The sequence below is a fragment of the Ambystoma mexicanum genome, chromosome 2p (genome assembly GCF_040938575.1).
Source record: "Ambystoma mexicanum isolate Mex_15411 chromosome 2p, UKY_AmexF1_1, whole genome shotgun sequence".
Classification (NCBI taxonomy): Eukaryota; Metazoa; Chordata; class Amphibia; order Caudata; family Ambystomatidae; genus Ambystoma; species Ambystoma mexicanum.
Window position 1 is genome coordinate 316095707 of NC_090923.1, and position 23649 is coordinate 316119355.

Consider the following 23649-nt stretch of genomic DNA (forward strand, 5'->3'; position numbering starts at 1 on the left):
CTGAATGCTTTTTCATGCGGTTGGGCTCAATACCGTAATTTATGATCATTTGTGTAAGCATTTCAGGTAAAGCTGTAAAAGCCAACACCATCTCATTTAGCAGTCTAGAATGAGTCTTTAATTCAGATAGAACCAGTGCTTGAGTCTCTATACAACATGTCCCCGGGGCCACGGCTGAATTTCCATTATTTATTTCCAATACTGAGGTAGTGTCGTAGCTTAAATCCTGAACCAAGTGTTGTGATACATCCAACATTGAGGTTACTCCAATGCTAAAAATTGGGGGAGTATCAGCATAATTTGGGCTCTCATTCATTCTGTTTTTTTTACTGTTGGGTTCAGTTTCCCTATTTACGTCAGCATCAGTGATTAAGCCCTCCTCAGCAAATAGGGATTGCGAACTTTCTGAAAGTTGAACATCATTGATTGATGCCTTTGGGCTAATTGTAAGTTTTTGTTCCATAGAGCATGATTGCGCGCAATCCACCATTTCCCTTTCGGAGTTAGTTAAATCAGAAGCAGATAGGGCCATTGCACGGGCAGTACTCAATCTGGTGGCCATATAGGGCACAGACACGCTGGAGGAGCAAAACTTTATTTTTGCAGATTTTTTTTCAGCTACTTTAGCAGATTTTTTTGGGCTCATGACTCATTATACTATATCTAAGATGAGACTTCGACCATATTTTCAGAAGATGAAGGCTATAACAAATACCATAGGATAACAGAGCAGTGTGGGATTACCAAGAAATCCAGAGAAATGGACTATCACCCCACAGCCTTACCAGACCAAATAAACACATCGAGCCACTTCCAAGGCCACTTCTCAAAGCACCCTCTGTGAGAGAAGAGGATCGTATACCTGTAATCATGTTATACATACATGCGCGCGGTTGGGATAGAGTAGCCAAAGATGAAGGCAAGCACTCACAACGCAGCTCGCTGCGAGCAGCGAACAGCCGAACAACCACTTACAGAGCCACTTGCTCTGAGCGCGCGCGCATGAGCGCGCGGACACCACTTCTTATTGAATTCTGGGAAAGTGGGAGGGGCCAATCTAAAAGATTAAATAAAAAGATCAAATTAGGCTCTATAATTCATGTAAAGTCCTTATAATTATATTAGGTAGTCCACAAGTCACAGTTCCTTTAGCACAGCTCCTTTAGCAAAGCGAGCGGCAAGCTCTCTAGCGTACCAGTAGAATCTTCTTAGGTTTCACGAGTAGAATGCCCAGCCGAACAGCCACTTACAGAGCCACTTGCTCTGAGCGCGCGCGCATGAGCGCGCGGACACCACTTCTTATTGAATTCTGGGAAAGTGGGAGGGGCCAATCAGTAGAATCTTCTTAGGTTTCACGAGTAGAATGCCCAGCCGAACAGCCACTTACAGAGCCACTTGCTCTGAGCGCGCGCGCATGAGCGCGCGGACACCACTTCTTATTGAATTCTGGGAAACATGTTATTAGCTTCAATGAAGCCCTAAAGTTGGCTATATGCTATTTTGTCTAAAGCTTTCAGCAAAAAAGGAGCATTAGTAATTGCCCGATAATTCCCAGATATTGCTGGATCCAAATTGTCCTTTTTTAACAATTGAGTAATCTAGGCCCCCCTGATAAATGACGGGACTAGAAACTCAGAGAAGGAAGACTTTTTAATCCTGATAATCCAGGTAATCAACGCCTCTGAGCCCTTGATTATAAACGAGCAACATAAAACCCCAATACACAAAGTAGTTTTCATGCCTTTTAGAGTATGTATAACTTAACCCTTGGATACCTGGTGAAAGAAGAAGAGGGGTGAATCTGAAACCGGGACAGATTCTATGGCTGTCATCCAGTGATAAAGACAAAGGCGCGCACCCAAGCAAGTCCCTTGAAGTCCCGCTTGGCCGCTAGACGCTGTTGCTCCTGTTGTTCCTGACTTCTCCTATATGGATTGAACTTTGGCATTTTACAAGCTTGGACTACATTGACCATAAGGTGAACAATGGTGAACATTGGATACGTCTATATTTAGGGCTTTAGCGCTTAATATTAGCACTAAATACGTGTTTTTTCTTGTTACTTAGGCTTTGCAACCACCATCTTGTAGGAGGGACTATAAAAACCTGCACGCCTGCGCGGTGCGCGCGCCCACCCAGGCAAGTCCCTTGAAGTCCCGCTTGGCCGCTTAGCTGCGCGGATGCGGCGCTGAGGCCCGGGTCTTTTCCGTTAGTTGATAGTAAACACAAAGGTGATGTTTGAGGTTTTTGGAATTATTGTGATATTATAAGTGTGATTCAGTGAGTAACTTCTGCTGTATACGTCCTCTTTCGTTTTAACTTTTTAATTTTGTCACAAATCAGGCTAATCAGGGTTAAGTAATTATTGGCATTGTATTGTATCATTAACCATGAGTATGCTCCCTTACACGTTAAAATCTAACATGCTTAATGCAGTCAAAACTATAGGCACACCCTTGTCCTCAGATGTAATAGGTGTAAAGGCAAGTGCAAAAAACAAACAAAAAAGAGTGTCTACAAGTAAATCTATTACACTCACACCGCAAGTAATGGCGCAGACATCAACCAAAGATATAAGACAGTTCTGTACGCCATCACAGACAGAGTCTCCAGCTGTCGTCTCAACTGTTGCTCAAATCAATTCTAACACAATGACACCAACGAACCATCAAGCAGGCCAAGAACAAGATGTACATACGTTACAAAGGCCGATTTCAGCAGCTGTTCCAAGCACTGCTCAAACTAATACTGCAAAAAACAACTCCAACGAATCATCAAGCAGTCATAGATCAGGCAGTTCAACGAAAACAAACAGAATCTTCAGTGCTCGTTTTTAGTGCCGTACAGATCATCCCTGCTGAAACTACTTTAACAATTCTCCAAGCAGTGCAACCAGTGCAAGACCAAGAACCACAACCGGTCTCTGATACCACCATGCTTCAGGCTCTTAAAAAAGCAGAAAAAGATGTGGTTACACGTCCACAACTGGATCAAATTAAAGAAATCTCAGACAATGAACAAAATGAATAAGTGTTTTCAAAAAATTCGATTCATGTAACCCCATGCGGCCCGATTTCCTTACCGTGCTCTACATCAATAGATAATCGTGAACGCTGCTCAATGGACTCATCCATCTCTCTCGCAGCTTCATACATTTTGCCGACTCCTCGACATCAAGCCTCCTCCAGAGAACCACAAACAACAACGTCCAAGAATGGTTTGATAGAAATCACCCTGGTAGCAGTCAATTCTACAATTCAATCATTACTCAAACTTTTTGAAACTCTTGAATTGAAAATAAACCAGCAATCAGAAAAAATTGATCAAATAACCATTTGGATGAAAAATCATCCTCATCAGAAACTGCTAGTTCCACGAGAGCCATCAATCGAAAACAAAGAACACACTTATACCCCTAGTGTGATGACTTCAACAACAGCACCTTCAACACCAACCCACCCTTTACCTGCCATCGATCATATCATCCGGCCAATTGGAAGTAACACTCCACCCAGAATTGATCCTCATGCGTCGTGGATAAGCGTTGAAAATGATCAAACGCCGAAGTCGCAGCAGCCTCAAAAGGTGACTTATGACATTTTCACCAAACGTCCGCAAGCTAAAGGTAAAGCAAGAAATTTAATGACAAAACCGGATCAACTGAGGAATAAATCTAGTAAAGGCAGTCATCTGCATTCCGACACCCCCATGATCGATCTAACAAAAGGCAGTCACAAAACTGGAGAACAATCAAGGATGAATGTTCAACCTACACAAACGCGAGTTAATATGGAAGAAATGGAAAAACTTCCATCTGCTTCTAGTAGTCACTCGCCTTTGAATCAATTAATCACAGTGTTAGAGGCAAATACAGCTGAACACCATGATGGAAACAATCTACAGTGTGGTATAGAGATTTCTATGCTAACCTCCAACTCTGCTCCTCCTCAACAAGCTCAATTGTCAAAAAACTCAAATGAGCAGTTAGACCCGATCCAAAAAGCTGTTGATGCATTTTTCTCTCAAAGAGCAGCCGAGTGGAAGGCTGCTTCTCTGTCTAAACAGGATGGCACAAATAACTTGCCGGTTAACTTTCAAGGAACAAATTCAAGTGTCATTCAATTGCAACAGAATCATCAAGATGTTTCAATAAAAGAGAACCAAAACAGCATACCCTTACCTCGTGTCACAACAAAGGAAAAAAGACTGTCTCACGACCCTAATGAGCAGAATGATTCTATCAAGAAATCATAAACTCTTATCTATCACAACACATTCAAGATCTAAATCTTTTTTCGCGACAGAGAACAGTTGAAGATATAGCCCCACACTTTTATAGTGAGTGTCTAACAAATGACTTTGCAGCCCGACAAAAAATGGCTCTAGCTGCAAAAGATTTACAGCAAAAAACCTTGACGAAAGAAGTTAACTTCCAACCCAGAAAAGAAGCGATCACTTCTAAACACAAGAATATCGAACATAAGAAAAACAAGTTTGCCAACTACCACACATTGATACTAAAATGTCGTGAGGCGCTGCATCAGAAATATGATCTCTCCAGGACAAGTGTCCTAAATATCTTCAATGATATTCCAGAACTTGAAGACATAACGTCAGCTGATATCGATCAAGTTGAATTTATTTGTGACGTAAATCTATCAATAGTACGTCTGTGGATGAAATCTGGTCTGGTCATGAACACCTTATGGAGAGCGAAGATGAATCTCTTCCGAATGGGCTTTCTATTAGCCCAAGATCCGGAACGGAAGCAACATGAGTCAGCCTTGGAGACTCACTCAACCGAAATACCCTGCATTCCTGAATGTCAATGTGCATTTTGCATGGTAGAACAAACAAAACATACAGGAAATCAAAATCAATATCGAGCATAACCATTATTGCAAAATTTTGATGACAAATTAAAGACAACAAACATTCTAATTCTTGCAAGTTGGAATACTAGAGGTCACAATGGGAACAGAATGAAAATCTAATTGAAGCAGACATAGTGGTCCTTCAGGAGAGCTGGATGACTGTCCCTCCTTTATGGGATAATCATGATATCGCCATTATTCCAGCAATTGCGGCGCAGAAAGGCCGCCCCATGTCAGGCCTACTAGTCGCAGTTAAAGTTAGTGCTGGCCTAAAGTTAGTGCTGTGGGCCTGCCCAAATAATTACACCCAACTTGTAAGAATTTCAGTTGGTGCACAAGATCTCGCGCTTATCAATGTTTATAGAAATCCTGCTGCAATAAAAGACAGCATCTTCTACAAGGACCTTGCTATGTTATTTGAGCTAATAGCTAGAACTAACGGAATTACAGCCATCATTTTGGCGGGAGATCTTAATCTTGACTGTCTTATTAATTCACATTGAAAGAAATCGCAAGAAATTAACAAATGGAACAGCTTCATGAAATACACCAGCATGAGAATGGCCAATGGGTCACTACCAGGAGACATTCCAGCACAAGTGACCTGGCAGAGGGGAATCTCGAAGAGTACCATCGATTATATCTTCACTTCTGAATCCCTATTTATGACGGCAATAAGCTTTAAAATTACCATACAATCATCAAGTGATCACCATATGCTTAAGCTCACCTGGCCTAGAATTACTTCTGTCCACAAACAAGAAAGACATTGGATGCCTCAAGGATTAAGTGTTAACAATGCCAAATCCCGTTTTAAGTGGACAGCGACTAAATTAGTAGCCCTAAACAACACACTGAATGCGCAATCGAGAATATACCATTCTGGATCTTACCTCGATGCATTAGCAATATACCGAAATCTATATATTCCAACTTCGAAGAAACATATACACTCTTTTGACCTAGCTATGCAACAGGCAAAAGAACTACACCGGAAAGAACTCAGAGCTGCTAATCAACTCCCATTACTTGAGAAGATTCAAGCTCGAAAAGGTATTAAATCTCGATTTCGAAATTGGTCTAGAGAGGACAAAGCTAAACTATTTCAACAAGATGGTGAAGCATTCCTAATGGCCACCCTTAATAAAAATGCTCCCCAACTTTTAAATGAAAAACCATCACTTGATCAATTCCACATTCAACTAAATGGTGTCTCGGAGAGTCAGTGGATAACACACTTCTCGGCTCTTTATGTAGACAAAAGTTTTGATGTATTTCTTTATGAGACACAACTGATCCAACCATGGACTTTAGAATGCTCAACGACTATTATAGAAGAACTTATACGTAGCTCATCATCTTTGCGTGCTGCAGGACCTGATGGTATCACCAATTTTATGTTAAAACAACATCCAAAGCAGTGGGCCTGCATACTTAATACCATCTTCCAACGCATCCTCAGATCACAGAAAATACCAAATTCTTGGCGAACGTCACTTATAGTCCCTATATTTAAAAAGGGTGACCGTGGTACTCCTTCCAACTATCGGCCAATAGCTCTGTTAGACTCTCCAGGCAAAATCTTCACTCGTCTAGTCCTTCGTGATTTCAACCAATGGGCTCAAGCCAATAATCACCGAGATCGAAATCAGACTGGATTTGTCGCCGTTTTGGGAACAGCAGTTAACCTATTAACACTTAATGCCCTTAAAGAACAAGCATATAACACAAAATCTTCCCTTTACTTTGCATTTATCGATTTAAACGCTGCTTTTGATTCAGTTTCGCGAGTGAAGCTAATTGAAAAATTACGTAAATCAGATTACCCACCCAGTTTGATTGACATCATATACACGTTACACTCTTCAACCTCCATATGAGTAAGACTAACGAACATGGGGATGCTTTCTGCGATAATTGAAACATCACGGGGACTGAAGCAGGGTTGTATCCTTGCTTCAGCCCTGTCAAATTTTTTCATCCACGATGTGAGAGAGATTTTTCTTGATCTAACATCAGACTCTCTGAAAATGAATTCGACCATAATTCAAGCATTGTGGTATGCAGAGGATTTAGTCCTTGTGTCTAAGACCCCGACTGGGCTACAGAAGTTGTTATCGGCACTTAGCATTTATTTTGATAAAAATGAACTTACGATTAATGTTAATAAGTCACAGATAGTTGCTGAAATGCCCAAAGCTACTGTTAGAAACAGATTTGAGTGGAGGGTTAAAGAAATCACCCTTGATATTGTACCCAGTTACAAATACCTTGGTCTACCATTTGAAGGAAAACATTCTGGAACTTTACAATTAGACATGCTGCGAAGTAAACTCACATCAGCCATATCGCAAACAAAAATCATTCTCTATAGATATGGCAAATTTTCCAGCTACCCAGCGCTCCATTTTTGGCTACAGAAAATAATGCCATCGTTATTATATGGATTAGAAGCGAGAGATATAATTTCGACTGTTTGCCTAGATAGACTAGAAGCCAATTTTTGGAGACAGATTCTAAAGGTTCCTCAATCCACTGCTGCTCCTGTGCTGAGATACGAGCTGGGTCTCACTTCATTAAGTGCCAAATATTACTGGCAGTTGTGTACTTTGCTTCGCAAATGTCTGGTTATTTTTAATGAAACATCTATCCTTGCTGTGCTGTCATCTTATATTTTTACATCAACTCATATGTTTGTTGTGAAGTGGACTGAATATGTGTACACAATTATGACTCTAGCGGGTGTCAATCTAGAAACATTGATTAGGAATCTTGTAAGAGCAAAAAAATATATATCTTCGAGACTGGATTGACACCCCCGCAGCATGCTTACATTACAAATATATGAATAATGTATATCATGTCGAAAAGAAATTGGGGGCCGCTGAAGCATATTTGTACAAAGCCCCATCCCCACAAACACGTATGGCAATCACAAGGATGCGCTTAAACCTATGGCATACGAGAGAGGTTTTGTGTCATCGTAAGCAAATAAGTAAAACTGAAAATGTTCACAGATTCTGCACTAATCAAACAACAAAAGAAACCTTAGAACATCTGGTTATCGAATGCCCAGCATTATCCCATTTGAGATCCAAATATTATGGTACACATATGTTGGTGGTAGAATGTGTTCCACCCGAGCTCAGATGGTCTTTTTCAATTAATTCTGCAAAGATGAGCCTAAAGATTGCATCGGTTAACTTTCTCAATGCGTTAGCCTTGACTCAATTAAATATTTTACATTGAATGAAGTATTCTACATTGTTAATGGTTTAGTTAAACTTTACCTATGTTGCAATATATTTTGATATGCGTTTTCTAAATGTTAATCTAAGTTGAGTGACCATGGGTTTTCCTTTTTAATGTTGTCATTTAAGGTTAAGTTTGCTTCAAAATTAGTTTTTACCTGTATAGATAACTTAAATTTAAATGTTTCTTTTTTTTTTTGTAGAAGATTGTGCAAAATAGATATTAACTTCTTTTCATTCTGTAACATAGGATTTTTTAGAAAAACAATGTAAATGTAGGAATTTTCTTGAAAAAATTGAAAAAAGTAGATTGAATTCAGCTAAGTTTCAATAAAAAAAAAAGGCAAAGGACAAGTGTTTAGGAATACTTGACGAGCTACGATGTTAGAGGCTTTTTTGATAAGCTCGTCTTGGATAGTTTGGCACCAAGCATCACTTTTTTCAATCATAGGGCGCTTGTTGTTTCCTTCTAACTCTCAAAGGATAATGAACAGCTCCAGCGAACTGGATTTAGCTTCCATTATTCTGTTATTGTAGTTTTATTGCTTGGCAGACAGAATACCTGTTTCTATTCTGCTGCATCCATTTTATATTCAAGGACAGATTCAGAGCATGGATGTTTGCCTCATTTGCGTTCTTTGGCACTTTTTTTATTGCCTAGGGAAATCAATTTACTGTCAAAACCAGGTGTTCTTTTTTAAAATCTTTTTTTGATGCGTTTAGGTGTAAATGGAGCAAGAGTATCGATAGCTTTAGTTATTATCTGCTGATACTGTAGCACAAGGCTCTTCACGTTTACAGGTGTGTCAGATGTATCAGATGGGTATATGAATATAGATGCTAAAACTTGAGTGGGTAACCTTGCTTAAGGTCCTGGTCATCTTCAACATTTCCATAGGGGAGGACACTGAGATGTTGCACCCTGAGAGACTGAGCGAAAAGGACACAGTATGATGGTCGACCAGGGACATGGGGTAACTTCAAGATGGGAAGTCTCGATGTTGTGGCCAGCAAGTAATCAAAAAGTGTTACCCTCATGATGGATGGCAACATGGACTTCCTGTTTAAAACCCAATCTATCAAGAGAATTAAGTAAGGAAGATGCATCTTTGTCATGAGGATTGTCATCCCATAGATTTAAATCACAAAGAAACAGCCTGTGAGCTGGTTTTAAATGTTTTATGACAAAGGGAAAGACATTTCTCATCACAAAAGGGCATTTTGGATGGAGGACGATATAACACTAGAAAACTAATGGCAGTCGTAGAATTTAACGTAAGTTTTATCAGTATGGATTCACAAGTGAATCGGGATGATAACTCAGGGACAAAGTGCTCGTCTTGGAAGCAGGATGGCGCAGAGCAAAACAGGTTCGATCCCTGGGTCTGCCCTTAGAAACCTCTGGGTATTAAGCGCATTATAAATAACCCATTACAATTACAATTATCCGGTGCAGATGTGTTAGAAAGATACAGTTTGAGAGAATCCTTATAGATTACAGCAACCCCACCACCTCTTGCTGAGACTCGGTCGGCTCTCAGAGAATTATATTCAGTGGAAGTTGCCAGGGTGACAGAGTGAGTAGCTGCATCGTGAAGCCAAGTCTCTGTAATGACCAACAATAGAATACTCAACCAGGTTCTCTGCTAATTCAAGTGCATGTTGCACCAGGGAACACGTATTTATCAAAGCAAGTTTTTGTCTATAGAAGCCCTTATAGGAGGACACCTTTAAAGAGCTAGAAACATAAATAGCAAATAAAAGTGTATCCATTACTAAGACATTATTATCAACATCATGTGTTATATTGCTCATCTTCTCTCAGATGGGCTATTACTCTGCTTCTTATCCCGCTTCACTGAGTTTACAACTCTGCTTTTCACCCTCTGTTTTCCTCTGCCTTCCTCTGCCTGGCTGTTCTATCACTCCTTCTTTCCTATCTATCTCATTTCGACTCTTTTACTCCTATCTTTCCCACTTTCTATCTTATCATACACATATGCATGCACAGCCTCTCTCCACTCTATCTTTCTTCACTCGTCTCCTTCTACTCTCCCTCATGCCCCTACTGCTCACAATTGCAATTTCTTCTTACTGTCCTTGAGCCACCCTGTGTTTCATCCTGCTTCTGTTTATTTTCCCACTTAACTCCAAAGCATTGGAACTCTTCCTTTAATTATCCACTCATCTCTTTCTCTTCACTTGTTCCGTACTCAGATTAAAACCTATCTTCATTCTGTTCTTTCCAGTGATACATTAGTCTTGTTTTCTGCTGTTTAACTTATCCTTTTCATTATTGTTTAATTTTCTGTACCACTGGCTGATCTTTGTAAAGCACTTTGGAGAAAGCACCCAATACATCTAAATAAATATTAATACAAACAGAGCAGCTCAATGGGAGAGCTGCTGTCTTGGGCAACCCCACCAGGATAAAGGAGAGTTTGGAGCGGGGTTCTTTCAGGTTTCATGGGCGCAGGGAAAGGACTGCTTCACCTATGTGGCCCGGGGAGAAAATGGAGAACTGGGCAGCATCAGCATTCAGGGGGGAAAACCCAGTATCCTACCCCTGGGTCCGGTGGGATAGGCACTGAAGAGCCAGTGTCATGCGCAACAGATGATATGATGGGTTATTTATAACGCGCTCAATACCCAGAAGTTTTTAATCGCGGACCTGAAGTTCAAACCTGTGGTGCTCTATGTCGCCTTGCTTCCAAGGTTAGCACATTGCCCCTGAGCTATCCTCCCAAGACAATGAACGCCTGCACTGCATTTGCCAGGTGCCACCTTACAAGGGAACGGCTGGTGGTAGGCATCCCCCTACTCTGGTGACAGAAGGGATGAGCATGGTGTGAGGACAGCCGGCTGGAGAAGAATGGAACTGACGCACCAGCATGGAGGATCTACAGAGAATGGTCGACAAGTTTTGGTGGAGGGCTAGGCAATGACAAGAACTAAAGTGTAACAGTCAGGACAGATGGCAGCTGCGCCAGTGTAAGTACATTAGGACGGGCCTGCCCAATGATGGAGCCCTCCAGGCATGTGATGTGGAAAGGTGGCATGTTCAGCCCATGGGAGGGGAGCATTCCTTTGCCTAAACTTGGGTAAAACGGGTTGAAGCGCCACCATGGAGGAAACCTGAGAAGCATGCAGTCCCTGTTTTGGAGAGAAGCTATAAAGCCGTGGTTGCCACCTGCAGAAGAGTGGGGTTGGAGGACTTGTGGCAATGGTTAATACTGTCAAACACAGTAAGAATCAGTACTGACTTGAATTCATTATGAGTGTGCATGCAATTTAAATGTAAGGCATTATTGCTGTCCTTTATGTATAGTGCCATTTCTGTATTATGTTTAAGGTATGCTGGCCCCATTATCAGTTTGTTTGGCGATATTATTTGAGGTTATAAGATGAACTTTAGGACGTGATCCACGCAATGGTATGGGAATTGGCTTGTTCCGAGGCAGGCTTGAGGGATAGGGGTTTCTTTGAGCTACGCCTACGTCGCTGATGAGGGGCAACCATCGATGGGTTGTGGTTAGTGAAAAGGGCACTGCTCTGGATGCTCCCCTCAGGGAGCCTTCTTAGTGAATACATGACGGTGGGGTGGGCAGGCTAGGCAGAGACTCAAAAGCTGGAGAGGTGCAAAGGGAAATCTGAACATGAACATGTGTGTATCTAGGATTCTGACACGTGTCTGGTTATTGTTTCAAATAGAGTCCCCCTCCGGGCCAAATTCATACTTTTGTGACATGTGTACCGTAAGACTCTTAGGGCCTCACGAGTAGGTGGGTAGGCCATAAATCAATCACGAGTTGGGCGGAAAGGTGGAGATTTACCTCCATTTTTTAGCTGGAGGTAAAAATCTCCACTTTCTGCCTGTTTTCGTCAGCGATATTACCGCTAGCGCTATTACCTGCTAATAGCGTCGAAAACCCAATAGAGTCCTATGGACTTTTCAGAAAATGGGGATTTACAGCCTTACCACTACTCAGTATCTGGTGCAAATTGTGCCAGACCGAGGAGTGGTAACCCTATTTACGTTGGCGTTATCCTGCACAATAGCGTCCGGGATACCGTCAAGGCTGTGATAGAGTCAGTCATTATTGGAAATTCGGGAGATTGCCCATCACATGCTTTCTATTGCAGGTTGCTCTACCTGTGCCTATCTGTTACACCTGGCCTGGAGAGGGATGTTGGCATACAATGCAATGGTCTGTCCCTGACATGGTAGCAAAGGCCAGCCACTAGGCCAGGCCCAAAAATATCCTGGGCTGCATACACACTTTACATTACATTACATTACATGATATTTATATAGCGGTCTATGGGCCTGTAGGCATAAAGGTGCTAACAGAAGTACAAGACATACAACAGATGAGGACACCTATACTAGTCTAACAAATCCTATCTAGAAGTATATGCAATGATCCTATCTAGAAGGATATGCAATGACCTATCGCCAGAGCCAACCTTTGAGCGCACAACCAGCGTGTAAATTGGCTGCTTTTTTGTGAGGGACGTCAGGGCACATTTCTCTGCTCTGCATGACACATACTTTCACTGAAAAAGGCCCTTAAAACCCAGAATATCTTGCCAGGATGCTAATAGCAATAATGAGTCTGGAGGGCCATATTAAAAAGCCAACTGCCCTCATTAAAGGCCATCACTTTGCTCTGGCCTATTAACTTGTCAACTAATCGTAACCACCAGGTACTTACTGCCTGTCAATATTATCATTACATGTACGTGTGGCCTGACCTATTTGGAAGGTGTACGACTATGTGTTATGCACCCTTTTTGTTGACTCCGTATATCAGTACTCTCTCCTAAAGTTTCACAGGCCAATCATAGAAATGTGGGATCCATAAACCTGGAAAACACTTGATAGTTAACCTCTTCTCCCCTATCGAGTGTATTATACCGTAAATATTATAGGTGATGCACTGTAGTGGCATTAGGGCATACATCCCTGGATCTCCCTTCCTAATCTCTATGCAATAACCATGTTACAATAAAACGTTGTTATGAGTAATGAATATTCTTGTTTAAAGTCATCTGCTTCAGTCAAATGTTGTCGTGGTCAAATGTCTCCCTGTTTTGTGGTAATGGTATATGCCAAATATGGTAGATCGTTGTTAAGTTATATCAAGCTTATATGTCTACTCTCCTTGCCTATTTATTGAATGCAATGATCTGAATAAAAAAAAGGTCTCATGTATGCATTTCTCTGTTTCTTTTAGATTCTCGGCCAACAGAATTAGTTGCCAGAACCAAAATTCTCATCATTCTGTTTACTTTGTTATTCACGGTGTGTGGGCTTGCTGTGGCAGTGTTCTGCATTTGGAAACATGGTAAGAACTCTCCTAGTTTGTGTAACAAATTAAGATGCTGACATTGTTATCATATGGTTAGCACAAATGATTAGCTTGTGTACCACAAAAGAATCAGTTTCCATGCTTGCATGAAAGACAAGCATTGGCAAAGCTCGGATTTTCTTTTATTGTGATTTGATATGCTTTTTTTGGCAAAGGCCTTGTATGACTCAAAATGAGGCTTCTTGGCACTTAAAGACGTGTGCAAACAATGTGACATATGATCATAAATAACGCAATTAAAAGATATAGAGTACAAGCTAGCATAGATAAGTAACCCAATGATATAGAAACGTGATTAGGGTAAATTAGTCTTCAATGTGCTTGGATGTAAATTAGTACGGTCTTTACATGGAGTTGGGAAAACCGCAGTGATAGTTACGTAGAGCCTAACCCTAGACCCTTATGTTAAAAAAATCTCAACAAGATAACTATGGCCCTGCGCCAGCCAAATTTGTCTAAATAAAACTCAATCACTTCAAATGGGTTTATAATTCTTTATATTTGTATTTAGATTTATTGTATTTATATAGCACCTTAATCCAAAGCGCTTTAAAGTTTAACACGAATACAACAAAACATGGAACAGTAGAAGCAATAACAATAAACATGAATCAAACCAAAAAACAGTATGTAGAACAATTTTCTTATGAGAAGGAGGAGGAGAGAAGGGGGATGGTGAAGGAAGGATGAGAGAGAGAGAGTAGGGAGTAAAGTGAGTAGTAGGAAGAGATGTCATAGGAAAGAAGGGGGAAGATGAATAGAACTATGGTGGGGTACTAGAGAGAGAGAGAGAGAAAGGGTAAAAAGGGGGAATAGGGTGTCACGGAGGGGAATGAAGGAGTGATTTCAAGGAGGAACGGAAGGAAGAATAGGTAGGAATGGAGCAGATAGAAATAGGCAGGGAGTTCCAGTGTAAAGGGGCATGGAGCTGAAACGAGCGGAACTGAGAAGAGGCACAAGGGGGTGAGGGGACAGAAAGTAAGAAGAATATTGTTCAACAGTTTATCAAAACCTCAATATTCGAATTGAGCAAATTATAAACATTACATTATCTGGTTACACTTTGTGAAATCATAACAAAATATACCCTTTTCAATAAGATAACATACATTTAGAATTCAAAACAATCTCAGTCTACCAAATTATAATTGTTGATAGTCAGTCAGTCAACATACTTTTATTCAACATAAAAAATAAAATCTTCAAGTCAATACATAAAAGTCAAGTATTCCATAAAAATCCTCATGGTTCACAGGAGTATTTTGGCGATCCATTTTTGGCGACAATAAAAAAACTTTAAGTTAAATCAACTTTAAAATAGACCCAAGGAGGAAAGCCCAGCTTGCCGCCTCTACCTATACGGTGGTTACAGTTACATTAATGGAGTAATTTAATTAGCTTCCTTATTTAGCAACCACGCTCTGTAAGTATATCTGGCCACTGCAAAGACTACAAGTTGCTGGGCACTTTGTCTTAGGTATCTCATTGCTGATTTTGGTTTCTCTTATTCCAGCTTCTCTCAGCACAGTTTTTAAGTAGACTTGTCTCAGATATTTCGTTTTTTCACATATCAACATGAAGTGTGTCATTGTTTCTGCTTCGCCCCCACACAACACACATTATCAGAATTTCCGTTTGGCCGTGAAGCTTGGCACTTGGAGAGTCCCCAATCTTACTTGCATGTAAAGGGATTGTTCATAAGGGGGTGAACAAATCTTGGTAACATTTCCTGCCCAGGGTCACAAGCTCGAGATATGCCAGGTCCAGTTTTAACTCTCTTGCGCTAACCATCAATTCATCCCTTGCTTTTCCAATTGTGCGTAACCTTTGCTCGTTTCTGGTGCCATAAATTACCAGCATCTAGTTCCTGGAAAATCTTTTTTATGTGGAGAACCCACTCCAGGGGTTTCCCTCCCTCCATAGACATTGCATGGTTCAGAGCTTCTCTATATATTTCCACAGACCCTCTTGATTCCAGAGTCTAAGCCAGAAAAGGACTGGACTCAATGAAGCAAGGGAAGCCACTGGAGTGACCTCTAACTCCAGGAGTAACAATATGGAGGGAATAATTTTTGGTAAAAGGATGAGTTTTTTCAAAAATGTAACCTCATTAGTGGACATTTTTTCCAGGTTGCCATGCCCCCACAATTCAGCCCCATACAGGGCGCCAGCACTGCCTGTTTCCCATATAGATCTAGCGCCGGCGAAATTGCACAACGCTCATGCCTTGCATGAAATGCAACTATGGAACCCCCATATCTGTCAAGGGTGATTGCAGAACGCTTCACTTGGGCAACCCAGCCCTCTATCTCTTGGAAGCAGATCCCCTGATAGTCGAAATCTTTTACCTGCTCTATTTGATTTCCCTTCACCCCTAATTTTAGTGGCCTGATTTTTGCAAACCTGGGCCTGAACACCATTGATTTTGTCTTGTCTGTGTTCAGGTGCAACTCTAATTCATCACACTTTTGCACAAACAGAGCCAGAGATTTTGCCAGCTCTTGCAGCGTTGTAGCCAGAATGACCATGTCAGCGGCATAAAATAGGGCAGGGATTTTATCCTTATCTATTTTGGGGCAGTCCTGCCATTCCAAGAGCAGAGCATCTATTATTTCCTGAATGGATAAGTTGAATAGGATGGGAGCCATAGGGCAGCCCTGTCGCACCCCCCCTGAGGACATCAAAATCCTCAGTCGTTTCCCATCCTAACCCGTACCGGACTGTGGCTTTATTTTCTGTGTAAAGAAGAAATGGACCGTGGCTTTGCGTAGGGATAGTATCTTCAAAGGTTTTCCCCAGGAGACAGAGTCAAAAGCTGTCCTCAGGTTGCGGAACACAGCATACAGTTTCATGCGCTTCAGCAGCGTATATTTTTGAATAAGAATATACAATAAAAAACCGTGCTGTTTTTCCGGATGCCTGCCTCCAGATCGCTGATAACCTTATTGTTGTCGGCCCAAAGCTGCAATTTCTTCAGGATAATTTTCCCAAACAATTTGCCGGCGCTATCCAGAAGGGATATTGGTCGGTAATTGGCCGAGGTTTGCATCCCGCCTTTTTTGGAGATGGGAATTATAGTGGCCCTATGCCAAGACTCTGGGATCATACCCTTCCTGATTACTGCATTAAATACCTGACACAGAACCGGGTCCCAGATACCCACTTTTTCCTTAAATAGATCTGCAGGAATAAGGTTTGGACCAGCAGCTTTGACCTCTTTTTGGGTAGTGATTGCCTCAACTACATCCTCTAGTGTCATACTCACAACACTGTTACCCGAGTAATCGACTTCCTTAGACAACACTTCTGATTCACCAATGTAGCCAATGTCCACCTGACCACCATAAAGGATCTCAAAGTGAGTAGGTGGCTAAAGAGCCAGGCAGTAGGACGTGATTCGTGTGGCACCTGCTGATCTGAAAATGATTCTGCCCTGAAAAGGAGGTGAAAAAGAGCGTCTGCGCATGTTAACCCATTACAGCTTCAATGAAGGTGGTGTTTACAACTGGGCTCAGTTTGAACACTGGAAGTGTGACAGGAGCGGAGAACCGGCTGGCTGAAGCCCAAGACCTAACGTGCAGAGAGGAACAAAAGATGGTGGCGCCAGGAAGACATTAGCCTCCGTGGATGCAAAACACCACAACACAGCATTGCGCCTGTGAGGGATAAACAGATTGTGAACAGCCTGGTGAGGACCCACCCAGGACGATATCTGGGTCGGATTTTGTCAGCTTATGCTGCAAATATGTGCCTTGGGTCATGTGGCCGCTGAGTTGCTAGAGACAAAGGAACCCATGGAGTGAGGAGCCTCAACGTAGACACTTGTGATTGCGAATAATGGTGAAGCTTTGGTACGATAACATGAGGGACGAGTGGACATCTCGTTCGTCCGGGGTTTCACACAGCACAAAAGCGCTGACTATAATTGACTAGGAAGCTGAAACACATCCGTAGAGGAATGTAAACAGAGCCGTGCTGGCGAAATACTGCACTTCAAAGACGAAGTGCCCGCTGCACACTTATGACGGAGGGCGAGCAATGAATAGTATTAGCCCCAATCACTAATGACTGTCCAAGCGGCAATCAAGGGTGCAGTTGCTACCTAGGACATAAGGGACACGGCTCGTGTGTTGTGGCCTAAATAGATGACAGGACGCTGTAGGGTTTCTAACAGTCTTTATTGACTGGCAACAGGTGGAGAGGTTCTAAGGCGGCCTGATGGCGCGGGGCGCTTACTCACTGTTCTATGCGACCAAGTCCTGTGCTTCCCCAGTTGCTTCACTGTGGATGGGTTGTTCTCACCGGTGGCACGCTGTAAACTCCTAGGGCCCCCATGAAGCCTCCAGTGGCTGTGGTGTTATGCCCTAGGAGCTGTGGTGAGAGTTCTGCAACTCACTCTCCTTCTCATGTAGTCAGGAGCAGTGCTCCTGCACGACCGCTTCAGCTGGCAGGGTCGCCAACTCTCTCGCGGGAATGTTTTCCCGCGGAGCGTGGGCTCGCGAGATCCCGTCTCACGAGATCTCGCGAGAACACGCTCCCGCGATCACGTGATGTCCCCACACACCTCCTCTGCTGGAAAAAAGAATGGGAGGTCACTCCATGATGAAGTCCGCATATTTCCTGGGTTTCCTTCTCTCTCTCTGGGTCCTGCCAGGATCCGGGTATGGAGTGGGATCGATGAAGTGTCCTTGGGAGGGTGCTGGTGATTCGGGTTCTCTTTGTCCAGCTCCTTGCTGTGATCCCCTGGGTGTAGTTGGGGGAAGGGAGCTTGCGAAGTCGTTGTGATGGTGCGGCTCTATGATGTCTCCACTTGGGAGGTGATGGTTCTCGTATGGCTCTTGGCAGACTTGATCTCCTCCAGTGTCTCCTGGCGAGTGTACAGTGTCTTCTTTCCTGCGGTACATGGCTACCCTCTCTAGATTCCATCTCCTGCCATCGCTGGTGCAGATGTGGTTTGTCCCTCTCTCCATGACTTCTATGGGACTGCTGTATCTGGAACCTGTGGAGGTGTCCTTGTGGGGAAGTCGTATCTTCACCAGATCCCCTTTGTTGACTTGTGTGTGTGGAGCGGCTCGGCGCACATCCCCCTGTGCTTTCATTGCTTCTTTGTTGCGCTGCATGCGGCACGTTACGTCAACCATGTCAACGTCTTCGTCGGCCCTCACTTGCTGAAGCCATGGTGGTACCAGTGAGGATGCCGCCCTTCTCCCCCTCAGCAGATGGAACGGTGAAACACCTGTGACGGTATTGGGGGTGAGACGGTGGGCCGCTACAGCTTCTTTGACCGTCTTGTATGGGTCTAGGCCTGAGGCGTGAGCCAGTTGCAGCGCCCCTTTGATGAAGCGGTTGGCCCGCTTGACTAGGCCATTTGCCTGTGGGTGATATAGGCTTGCTCTTCGCTGTTTGATGTTGTTGAGCTTGAGAAATTTTTCCATTTCTCTGGAGACTAGTTGGACTCCGTTGTCCGTGACGAGTTCTTCGGGCAGGTCCTCCCGCTGGAATATGGCGGTGAGTGTTTCAATGACTGTTCCCGTGGTGATGTCCGGGGTGAAGTCAGCTTCCACCCATTTGGAAAAATAGTCGACCAAGACTATCCCGTATCTGTGCTCTGGGGGCATGTTGTCCAGCGGCCCTATGAAATCCAGCCCCAGTTTTCGCCACACCCCTTTGGGGACTTCGGTGGGCAGCATGGGGGCTTGCCTCACGGCTAGGCGCTTGTCGCTGTTGGAGCATTCGTGGCACCTATCGACCATCTGCCGAACGTCCTGGTCCATACCTGGCCACCAGTATGCGTCGCGTATCCTTCTTCTGGTCATGTTGCACCCTAAATGGCCCGAGTGTGCTCTGCACAGTATGACTTTGTGGATTCCGCTGGGTGGGATGATTTGATCACCTCTGAGAATGAGACCGTTCATGGCGGTGATTTCCTCGTTCACCTTCCAGTAGGGACGAAGGCCTTCGGGGATCGCTCTCTCGTTGGGCCATCCATTTCGAACCCAGGTGCTTACGTGCATTAGAGCGTAGTCCTGCTCGAACTCTTCCTGCCAGTGGCGCTCGCTCATTTCCATGTACTCGACGTTCCTCAGGTCGCCGATGGACGCAACGACACATTCGTCTTCCAGGAATGTGGTGCCGGGGGCGCTTTGGTTGAGGAGCCTGGACATGCAGTCCGCTTGTGCGTTTTTCCAGCCCGCAATGTGTTGTATCTCATAGGTATATTCTTGGAGCTTCGCGGCGATCCTGGCCAGTCTGGGGGTGGCCGTCTTGGTGCCGCCTTGGCTCAGCATGTGAATTAGGGGCTTGTGATCGGTGATCAACTTGAATCTTGTCCCCCATACGTATGATCTGAAGTAGTCGACGGCCCAAGCGCATGCCAACATCTCTTTCTCTACCGTAGAGTAATTCTTCTCGGATGAGGATAATGCCTTGGATGCAAACGCCACAATGTTCTCCGTGTCGCCCTTTTTCTGGGTCAAGGTGGCCCCTAGACCGTATTCGCTGGCGTCAGTGGTGATGTGGGTGGCCCATTCAGGGTTGTATGGTTTAAGGCACGGCGCGTGTAGAATCCTATTCTTGATTTCGCCGAAAGCCTCATCTTGTTCTGGGCCCCAAGAGTACGCTGCCCCCTTCTTCAGGAGCTCCCTCATGGGAGACGTGGTCTCAGAGAACCTGGGGACGAATTTGGCATAGTACTCAGCTAGGCCTAAGAATGAGCATAGTTCCTCTTTGGACATCGGCGCCGGTGCCTCGGTAATGGCCTCCATGAGGTTCCTCTTGGGGCTTACCCCATCACTCGAGATGCAGTACCCAAGATACTCTACTTTGTTCACCCTGAGGACACACTTTTCATGGCGTAGGTGAATGCCTTCCTCCTGAAGTCTGCTTAGGACTGACTTGAGTGCTTTGTCATGGGTCTCGTTGTCCTTGGCGTATACCAGAATGTCGTCTTGGAAGAATGAGACATTGGTGAGGCCTTTCAGTAGGGAGTTCATCATCCTCTGGAATGCGGATGCTGCGGACGATAACCCGAAAGGCATGCGGGTGTATTGGAAGGTGCCAAAAGGAGTGATGAACGCCGTCAGGGGGCGGGAGGACTTGTGTAGGGGAATCTGGTGATAGGCATCACGCATGTCCAGCTTCGAGAAAATGGCCGCCTCTTTTATCATGAGGACGATCTCATTGATGCTGGGGAGTGGGGAGCTATCCGTGATCACCTCCAAGTTCAGGCTTCTCAGGTCGATACAGATCCTGAGGTCGTTGCTGGACTTTTTCTTTACTAGTACTACCGGACTCAGCCACTCCGAGGATTCCACGGTTTCGATGGTTCCTTCTTCGACCATCTTCCTCAGGTGGGCGTCCAAAGCTAGTCTTGCGGTGGCAGGTACTGCCCTTACTTTGTGCTTGACTGGAGTGGCGTTGAGTTTCAGCCGAATTTTGTGGACGAAGTTTTTCACTTTTCCCGGTTTCTCGGAAAACAGGCTTGGAAAGATCTCCTTGTAGTTTTGCGCTGCTCCTGACGAGATCATGAGCACCTGTTCCGGAGTGCTGGGATCTAGTTTCATGCTGAGTTTGTGTTGGTCATCCCACCCCAGCACGGCTGGACCTTTGGGAGAAAAATACACTTTGGTGGTGGTAGACCTCCCCTTGAAATCGATACGGGCCTTGATTTAGCCCAACAGGTCGACCGTTGCCCCTCCAAACACGGTGGGTTTTTGCCTGGTTGATCTAATCTCCACTTTTTCTTGTCCCATCATCTCCTTGTACGTGTTGATGGGCAGAATGGTGAGGTCGGACCCCGAATCAGCCATGACGCGCGTTTCCATTCCGTCCACTTTAATGGTGCAGTGGGGCTTTTCTCTTCTGGCATGGGGGGCATTGACCATGACAACCATGGGTCTGTCCTGCAGTTCATCCTCATCGGTTGAGGTGCAGTCACCGTCAACACGGGACACAGTTTTCTCCCGCCACATGCATGCTGGAGCCACGTGGCCAATGCGTCCGCACTTGGAGCACACCTTATTCCTGGCGGGACAGTCGCGGTCGTTCGCCATGTGCTTGAGGCTGGTGCATCTGTAGCATTTCGGTGCCTCCTTTTTCCTGGGACCTTTGTCTTTGGGGCCGTCGCGGGATTGCTTGTCTCTGCGACCTCTCCATTGTAGCGCCGCCATTTCGGGCACGGGCAGGTGACTTCCCGCCTCCTTGCGTCTGCTGGAGGTTTCTTCCTCCGCCCTGGCAATCTGGATGGCTTTATCGAGGGTTACCTCCTTTTCTTGGATGAGCTTGTCCTGTACTTTCCTAGAGTTGGTGTGGACAACGAGCATGTCGCAGATGACCTGTTCTGCATTTTCTCCGAAGGCGCAAAGAGAAGCGAGTTCCCTCATCCTGGTGATGTAGTCATCCACGGATTCGCTCCCTTCCTGTTTGCGAGTGTAGAATCTCAACCTGTGCAGTACAATGTTCTCCTTGTTGGTGAACCTCTTCATGATGCGACGAGTGGCTTCTTTGTAAACATCGTCGTCTTCGGCGTCATCGTCGGCCGCAGGTATTTCTTTAAGGCCGGCAAAGATACGCTGACCTTCAACCCCTAGCGCATTCAACAGCATCGCCCTCTTCCTGATGGGGGCATATTGCGTGTCGCCCACCGCTTCCAAGTAGGTGGAAAAAAGGGGTTCCCATTGCATCCACGGAATCGCCGGTGTCCCTGGCAAGGGGAGAAACGCAGGGGGTGGTGTGGCACCTTGCATGGTGGGTCCATGGGACTTCAGGTATCCTCGTCGCCAGTTATGTTGTGGCCTAAATAGATGACAGGATGCTGTAGGGTTTCTAACAGTCTTTATTGACTGGCAACAGGTGGAGAGGTTCTAAGGCGGCCTGTTGGCGCGCGACGCTTACTCACTGTTCAATGCGACCAAGTCCTGTGCTTCCCCAGTTGCTTCACTGTGGATGGGTTGTGCTCACCGGTGGCACGCTGTAAACTCCTAGGGCCCCCATGAAGCCTCCAGTGGCTGTGGTGTTGTGCCCTAGGAGCTGTGGTGAGAGTTCTGCAACTCACTCTCCTTCTCATGTAGTCAGGAGCAGTGCTCCTGCACGACCGCTTCAGCTGGCAGGGTCGCCAACTCTCTCGCGGGAACGTTTTCCCGCGGAGCGTGGGCTCGCGAGATCCCGTCTCGCGAGATCTCACGAGAACACGCTCCCGCGATCACGTGATGTCCCCACATCGTGTTATCCCTCATCCAGGCGGATAAAGCATAGCGCTGCAGAAGAACCCATGCTGGATGGGGAAGAAGACTGCCAGTGATATCAACCAAGCCACATCAATGGCTCTGACAGAATGCAGGAAACAGTGAGTAAGCTGCAAAGTTAATCCTAAGGTAAACGGGTCGCACGGAGGAGGCAGCTGCACAGTAGTGATCTACTGCTGGGTGCAGTGCCAAAGGAAGCTGTGCACATGAAAATGCATGCATGCGCACTTTGGTGACATGTTGTTTTGGTAAAGAATCACACATACGTGATCTGAGGCCGTAACTTTAATAAAAGCACGGGAGCATACAGACCAATTCTAATGACAGTGTGACTTTGGTGCGAAGTGAGGAACGTGAAACATGCAAAGGGAAAATCAAGCAGAATTCTACATGCATGGTGTGACCCTGGCGTGAAGTGAGGAATGGCATGTGCATAGGGGGCAAATCAAGCTGGAAAGGCAAGCGGGCCACTGCACACAGTCTCAGTGGAAGGCACAAGACACCTATGCGTGCAAAGGAAGTGAGGACTTGCAACGCTACCTCCCACCTGAGTGCACATAAGTCAAGGCTTGAGTGCTGCCAAGTGGGGTGCCCAGGAGAAATTGGAGGCCACACTGAGGGAATAAGTGAACCATCAAGAACAGCAGACACTATAAGGGGCGGAGTGATTATAACACGCACCAACATTCCTGGACATCGATATATTACCAAACAAGTCACAGCTGTGGGTGGTCTCTCACCATTAGGACAGGATTTATGGTAGAAGACTAGTACAGTGCACTGCCAGCACACTTGACATGCTGGAAAGACCAAACGAATAAGGGCAAGGGGAAGCTGACCCACCCAGGAGGGGTGGTCAGCAAGCAGCACAGTGACACGAACTGGAGGAGTGCTCACGACGGATCGATCA

At 44.8% G+C, this 23649-nt stretch overlaps 1 protein-coding gene across 3 annotated transcripts in view; it reads left to right on the plus strand.

Moving 5' to 3' along the window:
- IL17RB (interleukin 17 receptor B) overlaps positions 1-23649 on the plus strand; it is an 833505-nt gene that overhangs the window by 727074 nt on the left and 82782 nt on the right. For all 3 annotated transcript variants that reach the window (XM_069643631.1, XM_069643630.1, XM_069643633.1), the window contains exon 10: positions 13363-13473. In XM_069643631.1, coding sequence (XP_069499732.1) covers positions 13363-13473 — 111 coding nt within the window. The remainder of the gene's footprint in view (positions 1-13362; positions 13474-23649) is intronic.